Source organism: Polyodon spathula, chromosome 5, assembly GCF_017654505.1.
Source record: "Polyodon spathula isolate WHYD16114869_AA chromosome 5, ASM1765450v1, whole genome shotgun sequence".
Taxonomy (NCBI): Eukaryota; Metazoa; Chordata; class Actinopteri; order Acipenseriformes; family Polyodontidae; genus Polyodon; species Polyodon spathula.
This window is the reverse complement of record NC_054538.1, coordinates 22,285,994-22,309,697: the sequence shown is the minus strand read 5'-3', so window position 1 is coordinate 22,309,697 and position 23,704 is coordinate 22,285,994. Positions and strand designations below refer to the sequence as shown.

The 23,704-nt window shown below is 37.3% G+C and overlaps 2 protein-coding genes across 3 annotated transcripts in view; one reads left to right on the top strand and one right to left on the bottom strand.

Annotated features, from left to right (window-relative positions):
- The window catches only part of LOC121315735 (stromal membrane-associated protein 1-like), an 89,605-nt gene extending 80,977 nt beyond the window's left edge, over positions 1-8,628 (top strand). For both annotated transcript variants that reach the window (XM_041250099.1, XM_041250098.1), the window contains 2 exons: positions 466-782; positions 7,680-8,628. In XM_041250099.1, coding sequence (XP_041106033.1) covers positions 466-782; positions 7,680-7,814 — 452 coding nt within the window. In that variant the 3' untranslated portion in view covers positions 7,815-8,628. The remainder of the gene's footprint in view (positions 1-465; positions 783-7,679) is intronic.
- Positions 8,629-8,730: 102 nt separating this feature from the next.
- Positions 8,731-23,314, bottom strand: LOC121315736 (galactosylgalactosylxylosylprotein 3-beta-glucuronosyltransferase 2-like). Its single transcript, XM_041250100.1, has 4 exons — positions 22,717-23,314; positions 16,251-16,395; positions 12,273-12,421; positions 8,731-9,215 (listed from the first exon to the last, which is right to left on the bottom strand). The coding sequence occupies exons 1-4, from the start codon at positions 23,251-23,253 to the stop codon at positions 9,129-9,131; spliced, it is 918 nt and encodes a 305-aa protein (XP_041106034.1). The 5' UTR covers positions 23,254-23,314; the 3' UTR covers positions 8,731-9,128.
- Between the last annotated feature and the right edge of the window lie 390 nt (positions 23,315-23,704).

The following is a 23,704-nucleotide window of genomic DNA, read 5'->3' as shown; positions in this document are numbered from 1 at the left end:
CTGAATTATCAAAATTATTTTTAAGATTTTTTAATGTTCATTTAATGTACGTTCTTATTATTCATTAAGTTCTTTAACACCCATTATTGTAATGTTTTTATTACAGATACCAATATTCATGTATTATAAAAACAAATTATAGATGGCTTCAGTGAGTTAGAGGAAAATAATTCCAGCTCGGGTTTCTGTGACAGTTTATAAACTACTTCACATAACGGTTTTGTAGTTTGTGATGCCACATAGACCCGAGATGGAATTCTTTTACTGTAACTCAGTGAAGCCCATCTGTTATTCTTTCTCTCTCTTTTTTTTTTTTAACCTGTCATAATGCTATTACCAAATCGTGTTTTTAAAAATGACATTTTAGAAGGTGAATAATGAGAATTAAGTTATTGTGCATAATTAAGAATCCCCTTTTTTCTGCTTATAAGCCCATGGCTAATATGTGTTCTTATTTTCTGGCAGCTGGCATGTTCATGGGACCAGCTCAGATTCCATTTCCTTCCCAACCTGCAAATTTTCAAGGTTTTGCTAATATGGGAGCCCCTATGGCTGCTTCCACTGGTATGATGGGACAGTCGGTGCCTATGATGGGACAGAATGCAGGGATGATGGTTGGCATGGTGATGCCTAATGGATATATGGGCAACACACAAACTGGAGTTATGGGACTGCCTCAGAATGTCATTGGACCACAAGGTGGAATGCCTGGAAATGTGGCCAACCCTCAAAATGTGTATGGCATGCAGACAAGTCAGCAGGGACAGTGGAACCTGAGTCAGGTATGAGGCTATTTCTATGCATTTACCTCAATCTGTGTATGATTCTTTTCATTAATCCAAAGTATGCTGAAAATCCAGAATATCTTTCCAACTTTCATTGAATCTTAACCTTCTTTTTCCACTGAAATCCTGAGAATTATTATTATCATCATCATGATGTAATTTATGTTTTTCTTTTTTAAAATCTTTGGAAATGTGTCAGTTTATTAACCAAAAAGGCATCTTGGCATATATTGAAGTTTGATGCATTGCTTCATATTTTATATTGTTTAGTTATGGAAAGAAATTCAATAAATAGCAAGTGGAAGGCAATTTTAACATTTTCACACAACCCTGCTGTATTGGTCACATTTAGCAAAAAAAGTAATATAAATTATTTAAAAATCCACCCTGAAACATGCTTTCTTACAGTATAGCCAGAGGTTTGAGATGCAGTGTGATCCAGTCCCCTGCCCTCCTCAATACAAATGATTTATAAATAAACTGAACTCACCGATCAGTATGATGCAAAAACTAAAGTTATGAAGCCGCCTTCCCCTTTTTTTTTTTATATTCTTTCTCGATGTTTAACATGGATGTTATCGACCTTCAGAAGGTTAATTAGATATAGTAAATCGATTGAATGCACTTCAGATAAGGTTGTACTAATTAAAGTCCTCTTCACCATTTGCACACATGAGCACTGTAAAGTTAAATGGCTGAAACACTACATTTATCATTGTCACAGTGTTATAATCAGGAATTCATAAGTTAATAATTGCTTCCGCTGGCAGCACATTGATGCATGTTCTGTTAATATTCTGTATGATTCTTAATTAACATATTGCAGGTTTTATTTTTTCCCCAAAAGAGTTTTGTAATCAGTAGTATATGCTCAGAGGTGGATAACTATGGTAATTAGCCATTTATCACAAGAGGTGAAACCCATATCCCATAATAGTCATCGACAGTAGTAATAGTAAAAGAAACAAATACAAAGTTTTGACTTGAAGTCTTTCTCTGTCTTTAAATGTAAGGCATTGAAATATTTATTTTAGAACATAAGAAAGTTTACAAACGAGAGGAGGCCATTCGGCCCATCTTGCTCGTTTGGTTGTCAGTAGCGTATTGATCCCAGAATCTCAACAAGCAGCTTCTTGAAGGATCCCAGGGTGTCAGCTTCACCAACATTACTGGGGAGTTGATTCCAGACCTTCACGATTCTGTGTAAAAAAAGTGCCTCCTATTTTCTGTTCTGAATGCCCCTTTGTCTAATCTCCATTTGTGACCCCTTTGTGACCCCTGGTCCTTGTTTCTTTTTTCAGGTCGAAAAACTCCCTTGGGTCGACATTGTCAAAACCTTTTAGAATTTTGAATGCTTGAATTAGGTCGCCGCGTAGTCGTCTTTGTTCAAACCCGGAATAATCCTGGTCGCATTTCTTTGCACTCTTTCTAGAGCAGCAATATCCATTTTGTAGTGAGGTGACCAGAACTGAACACAATATTCAAGATCAGATCTTACTAATGCATTATACAGTTTTAACGTTATTTCCCTTGATTTAAATTCAACACTTTTCACAATGTATCCGAGCATCTTGTTGGCCTTTTTTGTAGCTTCCCCACATTGTCTAGATGAGGACATTTCTGAGTCAACAAAAACTCCTAGGTCTTTTTCATAGATTCCTTCTTTAATTTCAGTATCTCCCATATGATATTTATAATGCACATTTTTATTTCCTGCATGCAGTACCTTACACTTTTCTCTATTAAATGTCATTTGCCATGTGTCTGCACGGTTCTGAATCTTGTCTAGATCATTTTGAGTGACCTTTGCTGCTGCAACAGTGTTTGCCGCTCCTCCTATTCTTGTGTCGTCTGCAAATTTAACAAATTTGCTAACTGTACCAGAATCTCAATCATTAATGTAGATTAGGAATAGCAGAGGACCTGCTACCGATCCCTGTGGTACACCGCTGGTTACCTCACTCCATTCTGAGGTTTCTCCTCCAATTAGTACGTTATGTTTTCTACATGTTAACCACTCCTTAATCCATGTACATGTGTTTCCTTGAATCCCAACTGCGTTCAGTTTGAGAATTAATCTTTTATGCGGGACTTTGTCAAAAGCTTTCTGGAAATCTAAATAAACCATGTCATATGTTTTGCAATTATCCATTATTGATGTTGCATCTTCAAAAAAATCAAGCAGGTTAGTTAGACACAGGCTCACTTTCCTAAAACCACGTTGACTGTCTCCCAGGATACCGTTACCATATAGGTAATTTTACATTTTGAATCTTAAAAATTATAGTTTGCATATAATAAGTCAGGCTTATTGGTCCATAGTTACCTGGTTCAGTTTTGTTTCCCTTTTTGTGGATCGCTGTTATGTTCACAATTTTCCAGTCAGTCGGTACAACCCATGTGCCAAGAGACTGTTGCATGATCTTGGTTAGCTGTTTTTTTCTTACTTCTTTCATTTCTTTGAGTACTATTGGGAGGATCTCATCCAGCCCAGGGGATTTGTTTATTTTAAGATTAATGTATGCAGTATACAGCTATTAGTTGTTTTATAGTTAGCAACAAAATAAATGTTTAAATAAATCCAGAGTTATTTATTTTTATGTTTATGGCATATAATAAACAAATATATCTTACATGGGCCTGTAATATATAGATGTACGTAGGTAGATAGGTAAATGCAAGTTTATTGATTGTTCACAGTTAGGCAAATTGTTCTGTATTGTAGAATACGTTTGAGTGAAGTTTATCCTAAATTATGCCCTCAAAAACTTCCACGTGCTTGTATAACCTCCCCTTTCTACAAACCAAATCGAGATGCCAAATGGGGGGGGGGGGGTTTCGGGTCTCTTGTTAGTCGGTAAGACTGTAACAAACTAATTAGACAAACATTTAAAATCAATAAATAGTGGTGTTAGAAATATTGAAACCACCGAGGTGCTGGAAACTGCACCCCAGTTCTTTTTAAATAAAAATTGAAAATGAATACAAAATAATCTTTGGTGTTTTTAATTAAATTACCAGTTTTACTGAGGTGGTGAATGTTAAGCCTTAAAGGAAAGTTAAATATTATTGAGCATTAAGAACCCTACTAAATGCCAAAAGAAAAAAATAAAACCAGCAACTTCCCGCTCCAGCACATTCCTATTATGGATTTTCTTTGACTTAAATTAGTCAGACATTTTTGTTATAAGAGGGGGGAAAAAGACTATAGACACTTATATATTCTGTAGTGCTAAGTTGTTCTTTTTAGCACTATTTGTTTTCAGTGAATGCACAGATGCTACTGAAATGAGGCAGCAGATTTTGTGTGACTTTCCTCCAGAGAACTGGTTCACTTACTCTCCTTGCAAAGACAATAGCTATAAAACATAGCTCATGCCAGTGTGACCAATACACTATACATCATGTAGAGATTCAGATAAACAGATGGGTAGATGCCACAAGGTTAAGTAAGTAATCAACCAAAAGTATTGGCTTTCAGAACTCACTTCAAATGTAACATCTCTACAAACCTGTTTCACATGGAATAATTCACATTTTATAAAGTACTGTCATAGCCATCCTTTGTACAGTATTTTTTGTACTTATTAAAATAAACATTGTGCATTAAAATGTGAGTTTCTCATCCAGTATTTTTCTTATTTTTAGATCAAGAACTAAATTGCAGTATCCGTTCTTACATCATACCACTAATGTTTAATTTTTGATAGGGGCATATGAATGTTTTTGTAATTTTCCAGTACTAATGAAGATATTATTATTATTATTATTATTATTATTATTATTATTATTATTATTATTATTATTAGTAGTAGTAGTAGTAGTAGTTTAGTTAGTCATTAAATCCTAAACTGGTAGGGTAATGGTATTAATATATATATATATATCACGGAAACGTTTTGCAAGTTTGTGGGACTGGTAAGAGGAACCAATTCTCTCATATTACCGAATTACAAATGGTACACTGAAATTTCATTCTGTTCGATATTTTATTTTTAAACACCGAAACTCAGAATCAATTATTGTAAGGTGACATTGGTTTTATGTTGGGAAATATTTTGAAGAAAAATAAAAAAACTGAAATATCTTGCTTGCATAAGTATTCAACCCCCACACATTAATATTTGGTAGAGCCACCTTTCGCTGCAATAACAGCTTTACGTCTTTTGGGGTAAGTATGTACCAGCTTTGCACACAGTGTCGGAGTGCTTTTGGCCCATTCTTCTTGGCAAATTTGCTCCAGGTTGTTGGATGACGCTTGTGGACCCCAATTTTCAAATAGTGCCACAGATTCTCAATGGGATTGAGATCAGAACTTGGACTGGGCCACTGTGGGACATGCACCTTTTTGTTCTTGAGCCACTCCAATGCTGCTTTGGCCTTGTGCTTAGGATCATTGTCCTGTTGAAAGGTGAATTTCCTCACAAGCTTCAGTTTTTTAGCGGACTGAAGCAGATGCCCAGTCCCTGCTGATGAGAAGCATCCCCACAGCATGATGCTGCCACCACCATACTTCACTGTAGGGATGGTGTGTCTTGATGCCTGGGCAGTGTTAGGTTTGCGCCACACATAGCGCTTTGAGTTTTGGCCAAAAAGCTCTATCTTGGTCTCATCTGACCAGAAAACCTTTTCCCACATTGCAGCTGGGTCACTCTCATGCTTTCTGGCAAACTCCAAACGTGCTTTCAGATGGTACTTTGAGTAACGGCTTCTTTCTTGCCACCCTCCCATACAGGCCAGTGTTATTGAGCTCTTGATATGGTTGACTGGTGCACCATTACTCCACTCCCAGCCACTGAACTCTGTAGCTCTTTCAAAGTGATTGTTGGCCTCTGTGGCTTCGTCTCCTTCTTGTTTGAGCGCTGAGTTTTGAGGGACGGCCTTTTCTTGGCAGTGCCTGGGTGGTGTGATGCAGCTTCCACTTCCTGATTATTGATCCAACTGTGCTCACTGGGATATCCAAACACTTGGATATTATTTTGTACCCTTTCCCTAATCTATGCATTTGTATTACTTTATCTCTAACTTCTGTAGAATGCTCTTTGGTCTTCATTTTCCTTCAGATTCACAGCCTTACCAATGATCCTTCAACAGCAGGGTTTTTATCCAGAAAATGTGACAGCAACTTTAATGGTTCACAGGTGGAGGCCAATGGTAAGGTAATTGTGTCCTCGTTAGGGCAATTTCTTTCATCGGTGCAAACTGGGAGCTTCCACAGCACAGGGGTTGAATACTTATGCAAGCAACATATTTCAGTTTTTTATTTTTCTTAAAAATATTTCCTAACATAAAACCAATGTCACCTTACAATAATTGATTCTGAGTTTCAGTGTTTAAAAATAAAATATCAACCAGAACGAAATTTCAATGTACCATTTGTAATTCAGTAATATGAGAGAATTGGTCAGGGGTCTGAATACTTTTGCAAGGCACTATATATATATATATATATATATATATATATATATATATATATATATATATATATATATATATATATATTATATATTATTAGTACTCTCCAGCTAAGAGAACACCCTTTGGGAATCAAACGAACTGTTCTTACTGCCAAAATGCTCTACAAGATGGAATTAGCCATCAGTCACAATATGAATCGATAAGTAAATAAAATATGTATTACTTGTCATGGCACACGTGCATCAACATATGAAATTAACTGAATAAAAGAAAAGCAATAGGCAATTGTATGTTAAAGGGTACATTTAAGACCATTTATTCAGCGCTTGTCAGGCGTGTCAGGTACAATTTATTTTCACACGCACTTTATTTTTACATGCGCAGTTTAAAATATATATTTTGCAGAGTAAAACAGGTTTAAAAGCCACTGAATCACAAAAGGACACTCAGTACTGTATCTCCAGCCAAGCCCCACCCCTTGTTCGCTGTATTTTTCAAATACCTCTTTATAGACGTGCATACTGATAAATCCTCTCCTGATCACTCGTTTTATCACCAAGCTCCTCAATAATGCGATCCAAGGCATTATTTTATTACTATAACATCTCAAAAAGCTCTGCAAATGTCTGTGATATTCTTTGAGCGCTGGATGCAAAAACATCCTTAACTAGAGACCTGTGCTTTACGTATTTTTGATGATGTCAGCTAGGGTCCAACATCGGACTGGAAAGGGAAAATTGTAATGTCAGACCTGGTCTGACATAGGACCACAAACAGTTAAAAGTGGTCAAAATGTTAAAAATAAAGCAAATAAATCATTTTTTTTAAACAATACACACACTCCTTACATAAACAGTTGTAGCAACACATGGGAACATGTAACATAATAAATAAAAAGGTCCTTATGTACCCTTTAATAAACTAATAATAATAAATTAACAGACAAACCTAACATTAATAAACTAACTGTCAAACTAAATTTAACACAGCACCCCTACACACATTAAAAAATTATGCAGTAATATACAAGACATGCATGTTAATTTAAAAAAAATGGTGAAGCAACTTGCCAGAACAGGAAACACCAAATTGCTCGGCGACTTGTCTGATTCAGGTTTTGTTCAAGAGCTCGAACAATTTCAAACTTTTTGTAGCAAGAGAAACAGTGGTGCAGTTCACCGTTTTGTTTACATGCCATTTTGTATATGAGGTGCACTCATGGAAATCAGAATACAAAACAATGATATGACAGCTGTTCTGTAAAGATTTAATAAACCAATCGGTGTGCTTCAATAAATTTATTTGGAACTATAATTTTTCATCCCTAGAGCTTCTGATGTCTCAAGGTTTTAGTCCCCCCCACCCCCCATGTCCCATGTCCCAGCCCAAAATGTGGCTCTTTAAAGAGAATGCAAATAAAGTTTCTCCTTTCCTGTTGTGTTTTTTTTTTTTTTTTTTTGTTTTTTTTGTTTTTAGATGAATCAGCAGATGGCTGGAATGAATCTGGTTGGTCCCAGTCCCATGATGGGCTTTGGGCAGCCCATGAACACGATGGGAAACTGGACAGGAACCACCTCAGGCCAGACTCTTAGTACTCAGCTGTGGAAATGAAATGGGAGACTCTACTGTACCTGGCATTCTTTGCTCTGCTGAATACAGACCCTTTTACTTTATCCATGTACTGTTTCTCGTTAATGTTATGAAGTAAATCCACTCATCGGGTCTGTGTATATCGATTTGATTGATTGAGTGACTGCCTGTTTAAGTACATAAATTGGCAGCTTGTCCATCTTCTCACATCACAAACCCATTTTCTTAAAACATATCATCAAGAGGCTGCTGGACCAATTATACAGTGTCTAATATATCATTACCCAAATCTATAGTGAGTAATAGTATTTAAATGGCAAAGAGATAGGGCAATCATGTTTGGGAACCCCACCCCACAAGTAATCTGTATAACCTCCAATGACCCCAAAATTCTGTAGAAGATATTGTATGAACAAATGTATGTTAACATCAGTAGAAATATAAATGAATCGGTAAAGATTGTTTTGTTACACATACCATCTCTTCAGTTGAGAAGTCAGCCATTTCATACTGATGTTTTATATGTGTTACAGAAAAGCAGAGTTAGTAAATGGAAAATAAACCTGGATGACATACGATTGTAAGTAGTTTCAAATAAGAACATGGTCCTCTTTTTAGACCTCTATAGTGTTAGTAAAATACTAAATTTGGCGCAAAAAATCTACCATTTTTATATAATGCGAAATCTGAATTCTTACAAATGTAATTAGGGTCAGATGTGTTGAAGTAATTGTATTATTTCAGTTTCCTCCAGGTTTACTTCTATATTGTGTTTTTATGGTGCCAGGTACAGGTGGTAAGATGTTATTTCCCAGCATTAAACAGATAACAGCCATTAACTATTGTGTGATCCTTTTGTCTAATGACTCATTTATTATTTTGAATACAGAAAATACTGCCCCACACTGTCAGTTTTCTGGAATCATCCAGGTGCACTGAATTGTAGACCACCTGCTGACAAACCATTTGTAATCTGTAGGCATGTGACATTTTCATTTTCTAGAGGACGATGTACAGCATCACAGAAAATCCTCAAAATGGTCCATCCCATACCCATTTTATCTTGCTTCTTAAGATTTTATAAATGTCGGACTTTATTCAGAGCACAGCATTAAATAAAGTTTAGAACAAGAATAAAAATGCATGCAGGTGGAGACAAAAACGCACTGTATTGGTTCCAAAGTCATCTGATATTCCGTCGATCGGATAAAGGCCCGTCGAATGAGTACCTGGTCCTGTTTCATGGAGACAGACTGAAGAAAGCTTGGAAGATCAGCTGTGATAAGCATTTTGTATTCCAGTCTTCACTGTATGCCTTTTGTAATACTACCTTTATTAAACCTCAATCTGAATGGTGTCCTGGTGATGTTTAGTCTCATTCCCTAGGTTCACTTTTTCAGTTCGAGTGTGCCAAACGAGGACCTTGACAAAGGGGAAAAAAATAAATAAATCTGTTTGCTATTTTAAAAGAAAACTAAAAATGTATTTCATTTTTAGTTTTCTTTGTTTATTAATATTGATGTTGAGTTACAGCTTTACAGCAATAACGGGTATAACATGGATCACGATTGGGTGGTTGTGAGTGGATGTTTGAAAACAAATTGTATTTCTTTTTTTTATCACAATTTATAATTCTTTTGACACATACTGTGTGATTGCTTGCTGTCAATGGATGGTAATGGGGAGTGCATTCTCCACTGTATTTAGCCTTTTCCAGTATGTTTATGTTCCACTCATGGCTTTCAAAAATGGAATTCAGCAATGACAAATGACTGAATATAAATTGGACCTTACCCTAAATAATCTGCATTTTCCAGTCTGACATGGCAGGGCTTTGTACGCTTGACAATTTCCACAAGTACCATGTGTGTTGGAATGTCATTTCATTTTAATTGGTTTAACTTGTGCTAGCAGTGTGAGTTCTCATTCAAAATGCAAGAAGTATTGAAAAAATGGAATTGAATTGTGCTGGATTCAAAGTAGTGAATATAAACTGCATCTTAAAATATTGTTAAATATTCCTTGACATTCTTGACTAAATCCATCAGCACATATCTCTGTGATTGATTATTGATTGTGCGGCTATGGCCAAAAGTTTTGCATCACCTAAAGTTTTAGGATTGAGACAGTTGTAGCCAAACGTTTACAATGGAAATGTGTAATTTCTTGAAACTTCTCACAGAGTTTTTTGCTTTTGTGGATGTGGAAAAAAGTTACAAGAAATAGATGTCTACAATTATTTATTTTTTTTGCAAAAATGCTAATTTAAAAGTATTCATACCCATTGATGCTATGATAATGTCTACAATGTGTTAGAAATTTCAGTATGATGATGCAGAACCTACTTCTAGAAAATTCTGGATTGTAGGTGAATATTCATAGTGTGTAAAAGGATGCATAGGATGATTTGGTGTCATTACAAATAAGCAGTGTGAGGGAAAAAGTAAAGAGCTATCTGAAGACCTTACACAGAAAATGATTTATTAAAATAAAGCTGGCGGAGGATACAAGAAGATTTCCAGGAATTTGAGTATCCCAATTTCAACTATTGTTTCTATTATGAAGAAGTAGTATAAGACACATCGTACTGCCGTAACACTCCCTCGGTCTGGTAGAAAGAAGGTTCTTTCACCGAACAAGTAGAAGAATTACGAGGAAGGTTAATAACAATCCAAGATTGACTGCCAAAGACCAAGGAAAATGCCTGTCTTAGGAAAACATAAGGACAATAGCTTAGAGTTCGCAAAATGACATTTGAATGATGAATCTGAGTTCTGGTCAAAGGTTTTGTGGAGTGATGAAACAAAAATCAAGCTATTTGGTCACGCTGATAGCACCGTGTAACAATAACATTTTTTTTTTTTTTTTTTTTTTTTTTGTTCCTGGGTAGTAAGTGTTATTTCCTAATTGCTTATGCCTCAAAAGTATAGAAAATGGCTATTATTTCCCACAAACTTTGCTTTTGTGACCAGGACAGTGATATTTCAAAATATCACTATTTCCAATGGGAAAACGGGCAAATGTGTGTCTTTTCGTTCACATAAAGTCAGAAAAAAACAACATATGAATCCAAATTAACATGTATTTATACTAAAGTAATACAAAAATGACTACAAAAGATTTAGAAGTGAGTAGTTTTTCGAGATTTACACTTATACTGTAAATACTCACTTCGAAATCTTTTGTAGTCATTTTTGTATTACTTTAGTATAAATACATGTTAATTTGGATTCATATATTGTTTTTTTCTGACTTTATGTGAACGTGAGACACACATTTGCCCGTTTTCCCATTGGAAATAGTGATATTTTGAAATATCACTGTCCTGGTCACAAAAGCAAAGTTTGTGGGGAATAATAGCCATTTTCTATACTTTTGAGGCATAAGCAATTAGGAAATAACAATTACTACCCAGGAATAAAAATTGTGTTACATAGTGTAGTCGTTACGTTTGGAGAAAGTCTGGTGAGGTGTACAAAGAACACCATACCTACTCTCAAACGTGGAGGTGGAAATATCCTTCTATGGGGAAATTTAGTTCCAATGCATGGTAAAATGGATTCCATAGCATACCAAAAGATATTGGCCAATCATCTGAAACCCTCTGCTACAAAACTTGGATTAAACCGAAACCGGACATTCCAACACAACCACAATCCAAAGCACACATCGAAATCTACTTCAGAATGGTTAAAAAACAAAAAATCAAGGTTCTGGAATGGCCTAGACAAAGTCCCAATCTAAATCTGATTGAGAATCTTTGGTATGAATTGAAGAAGGCTGTACACAAGAGAAGTCCTTGGAATCTGAATGAACTGTAACAATTTTGCTTTGAAAAATGGTCAGAAATCACTAAAAAAAATTCTGTCAAAAGCTCATTGACAAATATCAAATTGTTAAAAGAGATTATTATTGCTAAAGGTGCCTCAACTAGCTATTCATTTAATTTTCCTTGTCAGGCTATGAATACTTTTGAATTAGCATTTTTTGAGTTTTGCAAAAAATTTGCTGAAATTAATAATTGTAGATATCTATTTTTTGTAACTTTTCCTACAAAAGAATTGTAAAGTTTTGACTACCACAGTGGGGTGTGTGTGTATAATATATATATATATATATATATATATATATATATATATTTATATATATATATATATATATATATATATATAAATTATGAACATTTAGATATTTTATTTAACATCATGTAATCAAACTACAAAATTGAATCGCATAAGTCTACCAGAAGCCATAATAGTACTACAATATTTTATGTTTGATTTCGAAATGTCACAATTTTCAGTTTGTAGTATTCGATATACATAATGAAACCCACCAAAGCAGTATGTAATTTAGTATGTTAACATTATTCAGCAGGTTTAATTTGACTTTATGAAGCAAAATGTGTTAATTCTATAGGGTAATACAAAACTTTTGGCCCTAGCTATACATAAATGTCATTATAATTGGAACCAGTACCTTGGTACAACTCCGTGCTTTGGGTTCCAGTTCTTCCACTTTTGTTATCTGCTTTAGGAAATCAGATTCCTGCATTCCTGGCTGGGATCCCCGGCGTTTGAACACAGCTTTGGGGTTTGCCAGAATAACTTGAAGATTCACTGAAAATCCTTTAGAAAAAGATTTAAAAAAAAAAAAAAACCTTTTGTGGAGTGCTACTGTAAAAATACCACAATAACGGCACCATAATAAATACCATAATAAAGGCACAATAACCTTCTTTCCCCCCAATCATAGTAATAACAATAATTTTAAATAGTTATAACTATATAACTGCATTATTTTGACAATAAGTGACAATCAACCTTGCACCCACAACACTGCAAACCAAAAAAAGGTGGTCATATAAATTAATTATACTTTTACTATTGCATTGTTTCTTTGTGTCAACTGTAAATGTGCTTTAATTATATGGGCTGGCAATTTATGGTATGTATTGGAAATGAAAATGCATGTACTGTAGTTAGCATGGAAACACATTTACATTCAGATGTTTGATTACCTGTTTCAAATTTACCAGTACAATTCAGAAATGGTAGAAAGGTAGAAAGTCATATACCAGAATCCCAGTGGGACAGCCTGCACTTCAACAGTGGCTTATACTGTCAGCAGCACAGGGATCACAAGAAAGAGGAGAACACAAGAGTATTGAATTTACGTCTCCACGATTGATCTAACCAAAGCAGCTATTGCCTCAGTCTGAGCTTCTCAAACCACTGGAAACATGGGAGCTTATTTAGTCCTTTCAGGTGGGTATAGATAGGGCAGACAGGACCCCTACTAGGACAAAGGTGGCACTCTTTATGATCATTTACTGTCTGAATGGATAATTTCAAACTCAACCAGTGACCATTTATTAATTAAGTAGTAATGCAAGATAGTGTGTGTGTTATCATGAGATTTTGCCACACCTTGGGTGCCTTGTGAGGCACGAGAGAAAGTCGTGTGCTTTCAACCACCCGAGAAGTGGTGATATAACATACAGACCCTGGCATGTATTATTAAATGAGTCTATGAGTGTGTTGTTGTTGATAAATAAAGAAGCCTTTTTTATTTATTTTTTTGTGTAAAAAAGTAGTATCTAAAATTGTTAGCTTAACAATAAAATACTTGATTTTAAACAGTTTTGTGTAATATTTGCTTTTTCCATGCTTCGATAATAGTTTCTTGTTTAGGCTTTGTAAATGTTTAACTGAATGTTGCCATTCATTGTTTCAACATGTATGTTCTTTTCAGTTAGCCAGTCACAGAAAACATTCATAGCCCATTTTGTCTGGCAATTGGCGTTTTCCTTGGTTGTATTTATTTCTAGTTTGTCGAAATCTGCTTCATTTACCTCAGTATGGTGAAATGTTGACATTTGTTTTTCTTTTTCAGTGTTTTCAGCTGCAGAACTTTTGTAGTTAATCTCAAGGACTGCTGTCATTCTGACTGACTCGAATAGTTTTGTTTACCCAGGCGTACGGTTACCGTTGGCGTATTGATTTTGTTTACTGTGATGAAGCCGCTTCAGATAAAGACGTTCTGCACGGTTGTGTTATCACCAGATATCTAATAGCTAGGGAGAAGGTCTCAGCCAATCAGAATCTAGTATTGTCACCAATTGTTTCTATCCATTTAATAATGAGTATTGTTATAATACCCATATACTGTTTAGCCCATATAAATATATATATAAAAAATAAAACATATGAAGGACCGGCTTTAGACCAAATAAATATTCTTTGTTATCTCAATCTAATTTATTTTCAACAAGTATATACTTGCTGCTTCCACATTGAAATAAAAAAAAAAAAAACATTTACCATGTAATCAAATGAGCCTTCTGAGCAGCAGCACAATCGCAAAACTGTCATTCTGTGTTGATTAACAACATTCAGTAACAGCTGCCTTCCAGGTATCCTTGGTCAGTGGTGATGGTAAGGGAAATGTCTGAAAGCTTGTCATAAGGGTTTTGTACAGTATAATCTCAAGAAAGGTACAGAATGGTAATTTGTTTCCCCTAATACAGACATTAACAGTACGAGATGGGTGTATGGTTTTAGTTATATACCGTATAATTAGACAGTCAATCAAGCTGTTTAAAATACTTTGGGGGTGATGTATAGGTGTAAATAATTGTGGATGCAAAATTCAAACTCCATTGCGGCCAGGCAATTGTTTTGCACTGCACCCTATGTAAGCTTAACAGCAATGCAAATTACATGTACAAATAATGATCCTGGTCCACGGTTATGATAACGAGGGTCTCAGTGAGTGCATCGGTCTATTTAGAGGCCGCACTTAAAAGTACAGAGCAGTAGTCGCTGTATGAGGAAGGGCAGCAAAGCCCTTCCCGTACGGAAAAGAAAATAAGTTTTCTTTGAAGGAGCTGAGAGTCCTTATGGCTCACTCAGCATGAAACAGTTGTTTGGAAAACCCTCAGCCAACATCAGTTATGTTAGTATCCTTAGGAAATTGTTCATTACTGGTTTGGAACCTGCTCTTTTTACCATGACATCCAGAAAGTTGCCTAGCACTCTGGAAAAGGTGGATTGGGCTATCCATCCAGACATTCTAACTGTGGTCTGAAAGGAACCAGAGGCTAAGTAGTGCAGAGAACACAGCACTTTCACATGTGCAGGGATAGCGGGTCCACAGATTGACGCTGTGGTCAAGCTCATCCCTCAATTCAGCTAGGATGACCTGTAGAGTGAGACAATAACGTTTAGCACTGCATCCTCTGGCATCCCAAACAAAGTGACCCTGGGATTGAATATGCATTGTCTTCTTCATCTTGCCCTTCTCTGAACGTGTTCCTGTATCTCCTCAACAAGAGCCAAGTGTCGCCACATCAGGAAGTTACCACAGCAGCTACCCTGAGGTCAGTGACAGGTCTCTGCAGGTGTGTGCTTGTATACAGCTCTTAATTGCTCATTTCTACAATGGTTTGCACCTTGTAAAAAGAGGTGTCAAGTTTTTGTAGGGTCAGCAATTGCCCAAGTGCCAGGCAAAATCCTTACATCTCATTATAATGTTTGCACCTGCTTAGTATCCAGATCTCGCCCAATTACATGCTCTTTTCTTCATTTGAATGCATTTCAATATCATTTTAATGGATTAATTAGCAATTTGTAAATTTGATAGCAGGTGGAGAAAGCCATAAGAACACCATTCTTTATATATGCCGCATTAATTGCGGCCAGTAAAATCAGACTTTACGGCTGTTAAACACGATTTACTGCAGCATGACGGAGGTTTTGAACCTGCAAATCACTTTGTGTGTATCCTTACATCACCCCTAAATGCATTAATACCAAACATGCTCATTCTGCTGCTTACTAAAAGGAATGTGATACATTGCTCTTTTCTGTACTTTAAATAGTAGGCAGTAGGCAAAGTGGCTTTAACACTGGTGGGGACAGTTCATCTGTCATCTCAGGTTTAAAGATATGCCCAATGGAGGTTCTGTTCATTTACAGACAGCTTGATGAAAGCCAACTGGCCAAAATGTTGCTCTATTTTTAACTTTGTTCTTTTTAAATAATAAATAATAAAGAATGGAAATGTGATCTATGATCCATTATTATGGTGTTGCACATCTACTTGCATTAATTGTGAACTATATTGGGATATTTGGGAGACTGACCCTGGAGGTAATCCCCAGGAATGGAAATACTGGTAAATAAATAAAATAGTCAGTGTATGATTCAGGTTTGCAAGTATCAGACACTTGTGCACAAAATGGTGTCCATTGTGGACATTTCCATTATTAATGCAACATTACCTAGTCAGGTTTCACGTGCTACAGAACAGGGATCTTTCTGTGAATGGAATGGAGTCATTTATTAGCTGATATTTGTGTTTAGACTTTTATTTACTCAAGCTTTCTGCCATTCTGGTAAGAAATAATAATTACATTAATGTGACACTGAGGTAAGAACATTGAAAGTAACCTACCTGCCATGTCAATGGCAAAGGGCCTGTCTGCCCTCCAGCCCGTGTACCAACCCACCACTCTGCCTTTGTCCACTAGGGGGCGCTCATACCGACGGCCACCTACTAGACCCACTGGCCACACTGACACCCTCCGTGTTGAGCGCATCTGCAACCACAGCCAGAAGGACGATTGTGTTACATATCATGTTTTTTATTATTTTTTTTTTTTTTTAAACGATTAAGAAACATGATAACCATCAAATATTTACTGCATTACTCAATTGTAACAAGTCTTTCTGGTTGAGACTATTCAACTTAATTATTAAAAATACTGCAGTGATGTACTATATTCATGATGTGCAAATAAATGTTGTAACTGTTGTTCTTGACATGGTGCCACCAGGTGGCCAAATACCATAAATGAGACAAGGATCTTAGATAGTTCTTCATACTTCAATTTGCATTATTACAATACTGCACTATCAAAAACCATACAGTTCCCCTAAGTATAATAACAAAAATATATGTATTTCGACATTGAGCAATGCGTCTGCTTCATTATGTTATTTCTTTTTGTAGATTTACACCACCTTCCTGTATCAAGAATAATATAGTAACTAATTCAGTTGTGAAAAGATGAATATCTGCAGCTGGCCTGTCATAGTATTTAAAATATATCCCTTGAAAGCTCCTTTACTGGCACTACATCTCCAGCTGTGAGCTGTGAATATTTGAGATCATTAATTGCTTAAAACCTAACATTTCCAAAACTGATTCAAACTTAGCTATTTAGTATTCTAGCTCCACAAACGATTTTATTCACATGGCATACATTGTCGCTCTAGCTGTTCCCCTGACTGCCTCTCAGCAGGGTTATGCCTCTGCAGCCTTCTGTATGTAGAGTCTTAATGGGCTTAGAGTATTGGCACCATGCATCTTGTATCCAGCAGCAAAGTTACGGAACCAGGGGCTACAGAGTTCCTTTGCCGTTTTATTCTGACCAAGTAAATGCCAGGCTGCTCCAGGAAGAATTCTCCATTGTTATTCGCCACTAGGCTGTATCTGCTTCCACAGTGGATTGAACCTTAGGGCTACCAATCAAAAAGTCAGGTATGTTTTGGGGCAGATTCATCTAAAAGGCTTAAACGACTTCAGTACTCCTTTAATGGGATAGCACAGTCAGTGGAGGTGTTTGTATCTGGTTAGGGTTTATGTAAGGTACATGTTGTTTTGGTTTAAATTAGTATTTTTTGTTGTGTTTTTTTTTTCATTTATTGTGATCAGATGAATACAACAGCCTGTCAAAATCATATCCATGTTTAACTTAAGTGTGTAAAATAACCTTTGTAATGTATTGTTCCCTTTCAAGTCCGAAATGTAACCGCATAAAGATCTGAATCATGACAATTGTATACTAAAGCTGCTATCTGAGCCTGTGATGCAGTCGTGACCCCGCCCCCGAGGGATGAAAAGGACTGCACTCACAGATCTCTGGATCATTTTTCCTTTCAAGACTGACCAGATCGGAGAGCCTGGTACCATCCCAGTATCGACCAGGTGCTAAAGTCACTGAATTGGTCCTGAACTGATCCGATACCGTTCGGGTACGGACCCAGGCTAAACTCACCAAACCGGAACTGAACTGGCCTGATGCCGACCAGGTTCGGAAACTGTAATGAACCAGTTCTGACCAGTACCGGCCCTGTATTAAATACACCAAACCGACCCAGTACTGACCTGGTTCCAGCCCGCTACCAACCCGGTGCCGAGAAAGTAGCACAACAAGGTAATCCATCTTTGATGAGGAGCCTCCCGACACCAAACCGGTACAAAACAGATCCTGCTCGGGTCTTGACCCGCCCAGTCGATATATATATATGAGCAGATTGAAGCAGCAACTGTACTTTGCATTGCTTTTTCCTTGCATCATGCCTGGGTTCCATCCCTGTGAGACATGCAAGGACAATCTGGCTGAGGCCAAGCACGACAGGTGCTCTTTCTGCCTGGGCCTAGAGTATGCCAACATGCTCTAGGAGACGGGCAAACAGGAGCTGACGTTCTGATCTCAAGACATGGAGTCGGACAGAAGTCGCAGGCCAAGCCACAGGCTAAGCAGCAGCCCTAGGAATTTGCTGCCACTCGCCCAGGGACCCTTCTTAGGAAGCCATTTGGACTATTGGTGTCAGTGCACCACAGACATCTGACTGCTTACTACCATTCAGACCGGCTATTCGCTGCAATTCAAGCACAGTCACGGACATAGAGGATGCCGCTGTGGTGTCTCAGGAGGTAGCAGCTCTCCAACAAAAACGGCCTATTCGCATGTTATGCCCCCTCGAGTTGGAGAAAGGGTTCTACTCCAGTTACTTCCTAGTGCCAAAGCAGGATGGTGGCCTCAGACGGATCCTCGACCTCAGACAGGTCAACCTGTATCAAAGCCAGAGCAAGTTCAAGATGTTGACAATGTAACGGCCGTTGCAGTCAGTCAGGCCAGGCGACTGGTTCACTATGGTTGACAACAAGGACATCTATTTCCACATGCCCATAAAACCAGCACACAGGACGTACCTGTAGTTCGCCTTTCAGGGAACAGCGTACAAGTTCTGTGTCTTGCCATTTGGCCTCTCCCTAGCTCCACATACCTTCTCGATCTGCATGGAAGGTATTCTGGCCCCACAGAGACTCAAAAGCATCAGAGTACTCAATTATCTGGATAACTTGCTAATCTGTGTTGCGTCACCAGCACAGACAGAGGCCTACACGGAGCTTGTCACCGGCCCCAATGGTTGGGCCTTACAGTGAATCATGTGAAGAGCCAGCTGACCTTTCTAGACAGCCTCCTAACTGGGAGTGTACTTAGACTCCGAGTCCATGCTGGCCACTCTGTCGGATGGCAGAGTGTAGAGAATAGTGCCTGCTTGGAGCTTTTCCAGCTCAGCAGAGCATTACAGGTAGTAATATTCCAGAAACTTCTGGGCCTCATAGCAGCAGCTTCCCAGACTCTTCCATACATCAACCACCAAGGCGGTCATCCAGTCTCCATCATGTCTCCATCATGCACAAGAATCTCCTCTCACGGCAGGCAGTGCATCTCCTCTCAAGGATTCCCCAGCAGCTCAGAGTGGAAGCTTCACCCCCGAGATGGTAAGCCTCACATGGGAGAGGTTTGGGATTGCAGAGATAGACCTCTTTGTCTCTGTGACGGGGAACTCCCTGTCTATATGAACATGCTTGGAACTGGCAGGGAGGGGGTTAAATTTCTCCCTGCCAGAAAAACATGTGAGAATGTGGCTGGAGCCCTAATTGAATAATTATTGATTAATTGGGCTCCAGCCACAGGGGATAAAAGCCAGAGGAGAGGCCCTGGCTGGCAGTGTGAGTGAGTGTAGTAGAGTAGTGAGTAGCTATGTGTGTAGTAGTGCGTGTAGTAGTGCGTGTTTTTCTATTTGGGTGTGGTCTTTTGTTTGAAAGTTTGTTTTTTTTATGCTGGAAGATTTTGTGGTTAAATTAAAGGAAGAACCGGGACTGTTTTTGTAAGTTCATTTTGATTATTTATTTTTGAACCTTTTTTCTGTTGGCCCTTGTGTCTGTTTATTTGATTACTTTTGTTTAATAAAATAACTTTATTTTGACTTTAATCTGTCTCTGAGCCTCAACACTCTGTCATCCTGTCACAGTCTCCCAGGAATCAACCCACTGTCTGGTTCCCTATAGTAGGAGGCAGGGAACCACTGGGAATAGATGGGGAATATAATCTGGTTTTCAGCCCTGATGCAGCTCCTGAGCTGCCAGCCATGGAAACTGCTGACGTACCACGACCTGCTCAGCCAGGTACAGGGGGAACTTTACGGCATCCTGACCCATCAAACCTGCAGCTCTGGGTCTGGCCCTTGAATGGCTACGTTTAAGCCATTTGGGTCTGTCCAAAAGGGTTATTGACACTCTACAAAATGCCAGAGCAGTGTCCACGCATTCCCAATACGAGTACAACTAAGGCGTGTATATATATATATATATATATATATATATATATATATATATATATATATATATATATATATATTATAACCTATTTTAGCCAAAGTTGTAATGACTCAAATCTGCACTAAAACAAAAAAGGGAGTTTCACTGTTGAGAAAAAGTGAAAAACACTCAGGCTGCCACCACTAAAATTGTAAATAAATGTTTACATGAATTATTTTATTTTGCGGTATCCATTACTGTACATCTAATCCAATTGAGCATTGGTAAAAGGGCTACTGTACAGTCAATAACAAAATCTGCTTATAAATAGGCTGCTGAAATGGAGAGACAAAACACAAGGCAGAAACCTTGGAACTTTAATGATAAGCATCAGTGGGGCAAGTATGACCACATTATTGTGCATCTCAATTTTGTATTTATAATTGGAATGTTCTTTTCTTTTTACTTGTAGATTGCTAATCTCCTGTAAAATGAATCTGATTAAATCAAACTGTCTCGAATTGTCAGACGATAGGTGACTCAACTCCACTCGACACAAGCAAACTCTGTGACTCAACTCGAGCTTGGGATGTCAAAGACTCGACTCGACTCAAGCAAACTCTGACTCTACTTGACTCGAACAAATTTTGTGACTCGACTCGAGCTTGGCATGTCAAAGACTCGACTCAACACGACTCCACTCCTAATGTTTGTGACTCGACTACAACACTGATTTTAGCATACATTAATATTAGACGTTATATAAACTGGCTTTTCCTAGGGTAAATGTAAAGCAACCAGCCATAAACATATGATTATGTCACATATGTCAAAATTAAAGCAGGTCTGACTATTCCATCAGGACTGTACTAGAAAAAAAAAAAAACTGCTACTGAAAATCTAATGGTTATACTAATGAAACACTTGCAAAATAACTACAGCTGTTGATTTCCACTGGGATTTAGTCTTTCCGTCGCCTATTATTTACTGAAATAATTTATATTCACTCAATATGGTGTATGCATACCATTAGAGACTGCTAGTCTACAGATATAAATTTAAAGCACAAAACTAGAAACTATTTATTTATTTCTTAGCTGATGTCCTTACCCAGGGTGACTTACAGTTGTATATTTAACAGGTGCAGTTTTGATTGCTCTAACTACATTAATATCCACTGTAATAACTGACACTACATTTTGAGTCAAGTAAAAAAATTAAAATTCCAAATTCTTGTTTCTTTACTTGTAGACTATATTATCACAAACTAAAACATTAACAGTCAATTAAAAAAAAAAAAAAAAAAAGACAACAAAGTCAACGCTGTGGTTGTTGAAGTTTCCAACATCATAAATCACACTGCTTGCACTTAGTGGCTTAAATGCAAACTGATGTAAAACTATAGGATTGCGCAAGTACCATAAAATCAACATATCAAAGTAGATGGAATGAACTACAAAGGTTTTAATATACACAGACAGGGCATGAAAGACCCCATAACGTGCAATATGCTGTTTCATATTAAAAAAGACATTCTCTAACAAGTATGGCATATGAAACACACACACACACACACACACACACACACACACACACACACACACAAATATATAGGCTGTCACCAAGGCACTGGAAGTTAATCAACAACATTTGTACTACTGTACTTGTGGGACGCCCTTAAGGAAAAAAAATATATTGGTATACAATATATTGTCACTTTAGTTTTGTACTTCTCTTAAATGCTTATTTGTTGTTGTTTATGCACTTGTATGACTACCAACCACTTACCAAACATATTCAAATAAAAAAGCAAGTAATACAACATAATATTTTATATATTGTGCAATATAATGAATAATATATTGGTATATATTGTAGAATACCATTTGTAACTTTATATATATTGAACTACATTAATCAACTTATTACATTTCTCAGTATATGTTTTGTGTGTGTGTGTGTGTGTGTAAAGACGGATATTTACTATTTGACAGACAATATGCCTATAAAACAAGATGATTATCTGTGTAGAGGAAAACAAACGTTTAGAATGATACAATGATTTGTGTGGATGACACGGTACCTATAGTCTTCACCCATCCTTGCAAATTGCCTGTCGTCTTTATCCATACATCCATCAACCTCTCTCTCTCTCTCTCTCTCTCTCTCTCTCTCTCTCTCTCTCTCTCTCTCTCTCTCTGCGTTTTCGTCCTGTCTACCTTAAATACGTGCTTGTAATCTCTGCAAGGAAAATCGAAACTAGTAAATTGCAGAGTTCATGTAAAGCTGGGAAAACAGTGAGGAAAGACAGAGACCAGATCAATAATCATAACCATGAAAAAAGTGAGTGCCACTTAAAACAAGCGTTATTCCTGAAGGAATACATATTTTACAATAACAAATCAAGACGTGCAAAACATAGAAATAAGTAACAACAATACAACAAATAATATTAATAACTCTTAGAAATAACAAAATATGTTAAACAGATAAACGGTTAATGTGTGAGGGTGTGAATGTGTACCTCCTCAAAGAGCTCCAGACTGTAAGTGTTGTCATCATCTGCAAAAAAAACGACCCCGAAGTCCCGATGGGAACGGTGCTGCCGGAGCCAGCCGAGCCCCGCGTTCCTTTGTTCGGTAGCCCTCGGTAACCCAGCTCGCTTATACCTCCTGGGGGTCAGCACATGCAGGTGTGTGTAAGGGACCCCCGAGCGCGCTAAGAAGCGGGATACGAGCTCCGTTCGCATGTTAGAATCCTCCACCAAAATCCAATGGAAACGGGGTACCTGGCGGAAAGTGTTAGCCAAGCGGGTGAGCTCCGCTTTCTGCACCGCCCGTCTGTATGTTGGGGTTATGGCATAGATTGTTGGCAAAGACGAGTGGTTATTATTGTCATTGTGGGTTGTTCTACCCAGTCGCTGTGAATTTCCGAGTCTTGAGAAATAAAGATGCGCTTGACTCCTGGCTAAGGATCGGTTAGTGTCAATGTCTATCATTATAATTACAATCAGAACCCAAGGCAGAAGGATAAAGAACCTACTGTAAAACAGTGATTTCATGATATATGTGATCAGTGAAAAAGTCGACTTGGGTTTATAAATCCTCAAATATATATATAAAAAGAAAGAAATCCAGTACATCAGTGTTTCTTTGCGTTATTATTATTATTATTATTATTATTATTATTATTATTATTATTATTATTTGACATTGGGGGGGCAAGCATACCCATTAACTGACACCCTTGACAAAAGAAAAAAAATCATTTTAGTAATTGCAGTATTCAAAACCAAAACCGCCCCATACGTTATTCAAGCAAACGCTGCTAATCTAGCTCAACAGCAAGTAGATCCAGCACAATGTGAATGACCCGCACATATTCGACTGTGCAACGTGATGGTCGCCCAATTCATGTTTTTGTTACCATCTTGCAAAGTTTTTTTTTTTTTTTTTTTAAATTATTATTATTTCAACACACTCGCTTCAGTAAAAATACCTCGCATATTGATG

What these genes read in the sequence shown, in the direction of transcription:
- LOC121315736 (XM_041250100.1), bottom strand. Translation starts at nt 23,253, where the DNA reads ATGAAATCACTGTTTTACAGTAGGTTCTTTATCCTTCTGCCTTGGGTT. An exon ending in GTCTGGAGCTCTTTGAGGAG is followed by an intron (nt 16,396 to 22,716) that starts GTACACATTCAC and finishes CTGTGGTTGCAG; the next exon opens with ATGCGCTCAACACGGAGGGT. An exon ending in CTTTGCCATTGACATGGCAG is followed by an intron (nt 12,422 to 16,250) that starts GTAGGTTACTTT and finishes CTTTTTCTAAAG; the next exon opens with GATTTTCAGTGAATCTTCAA.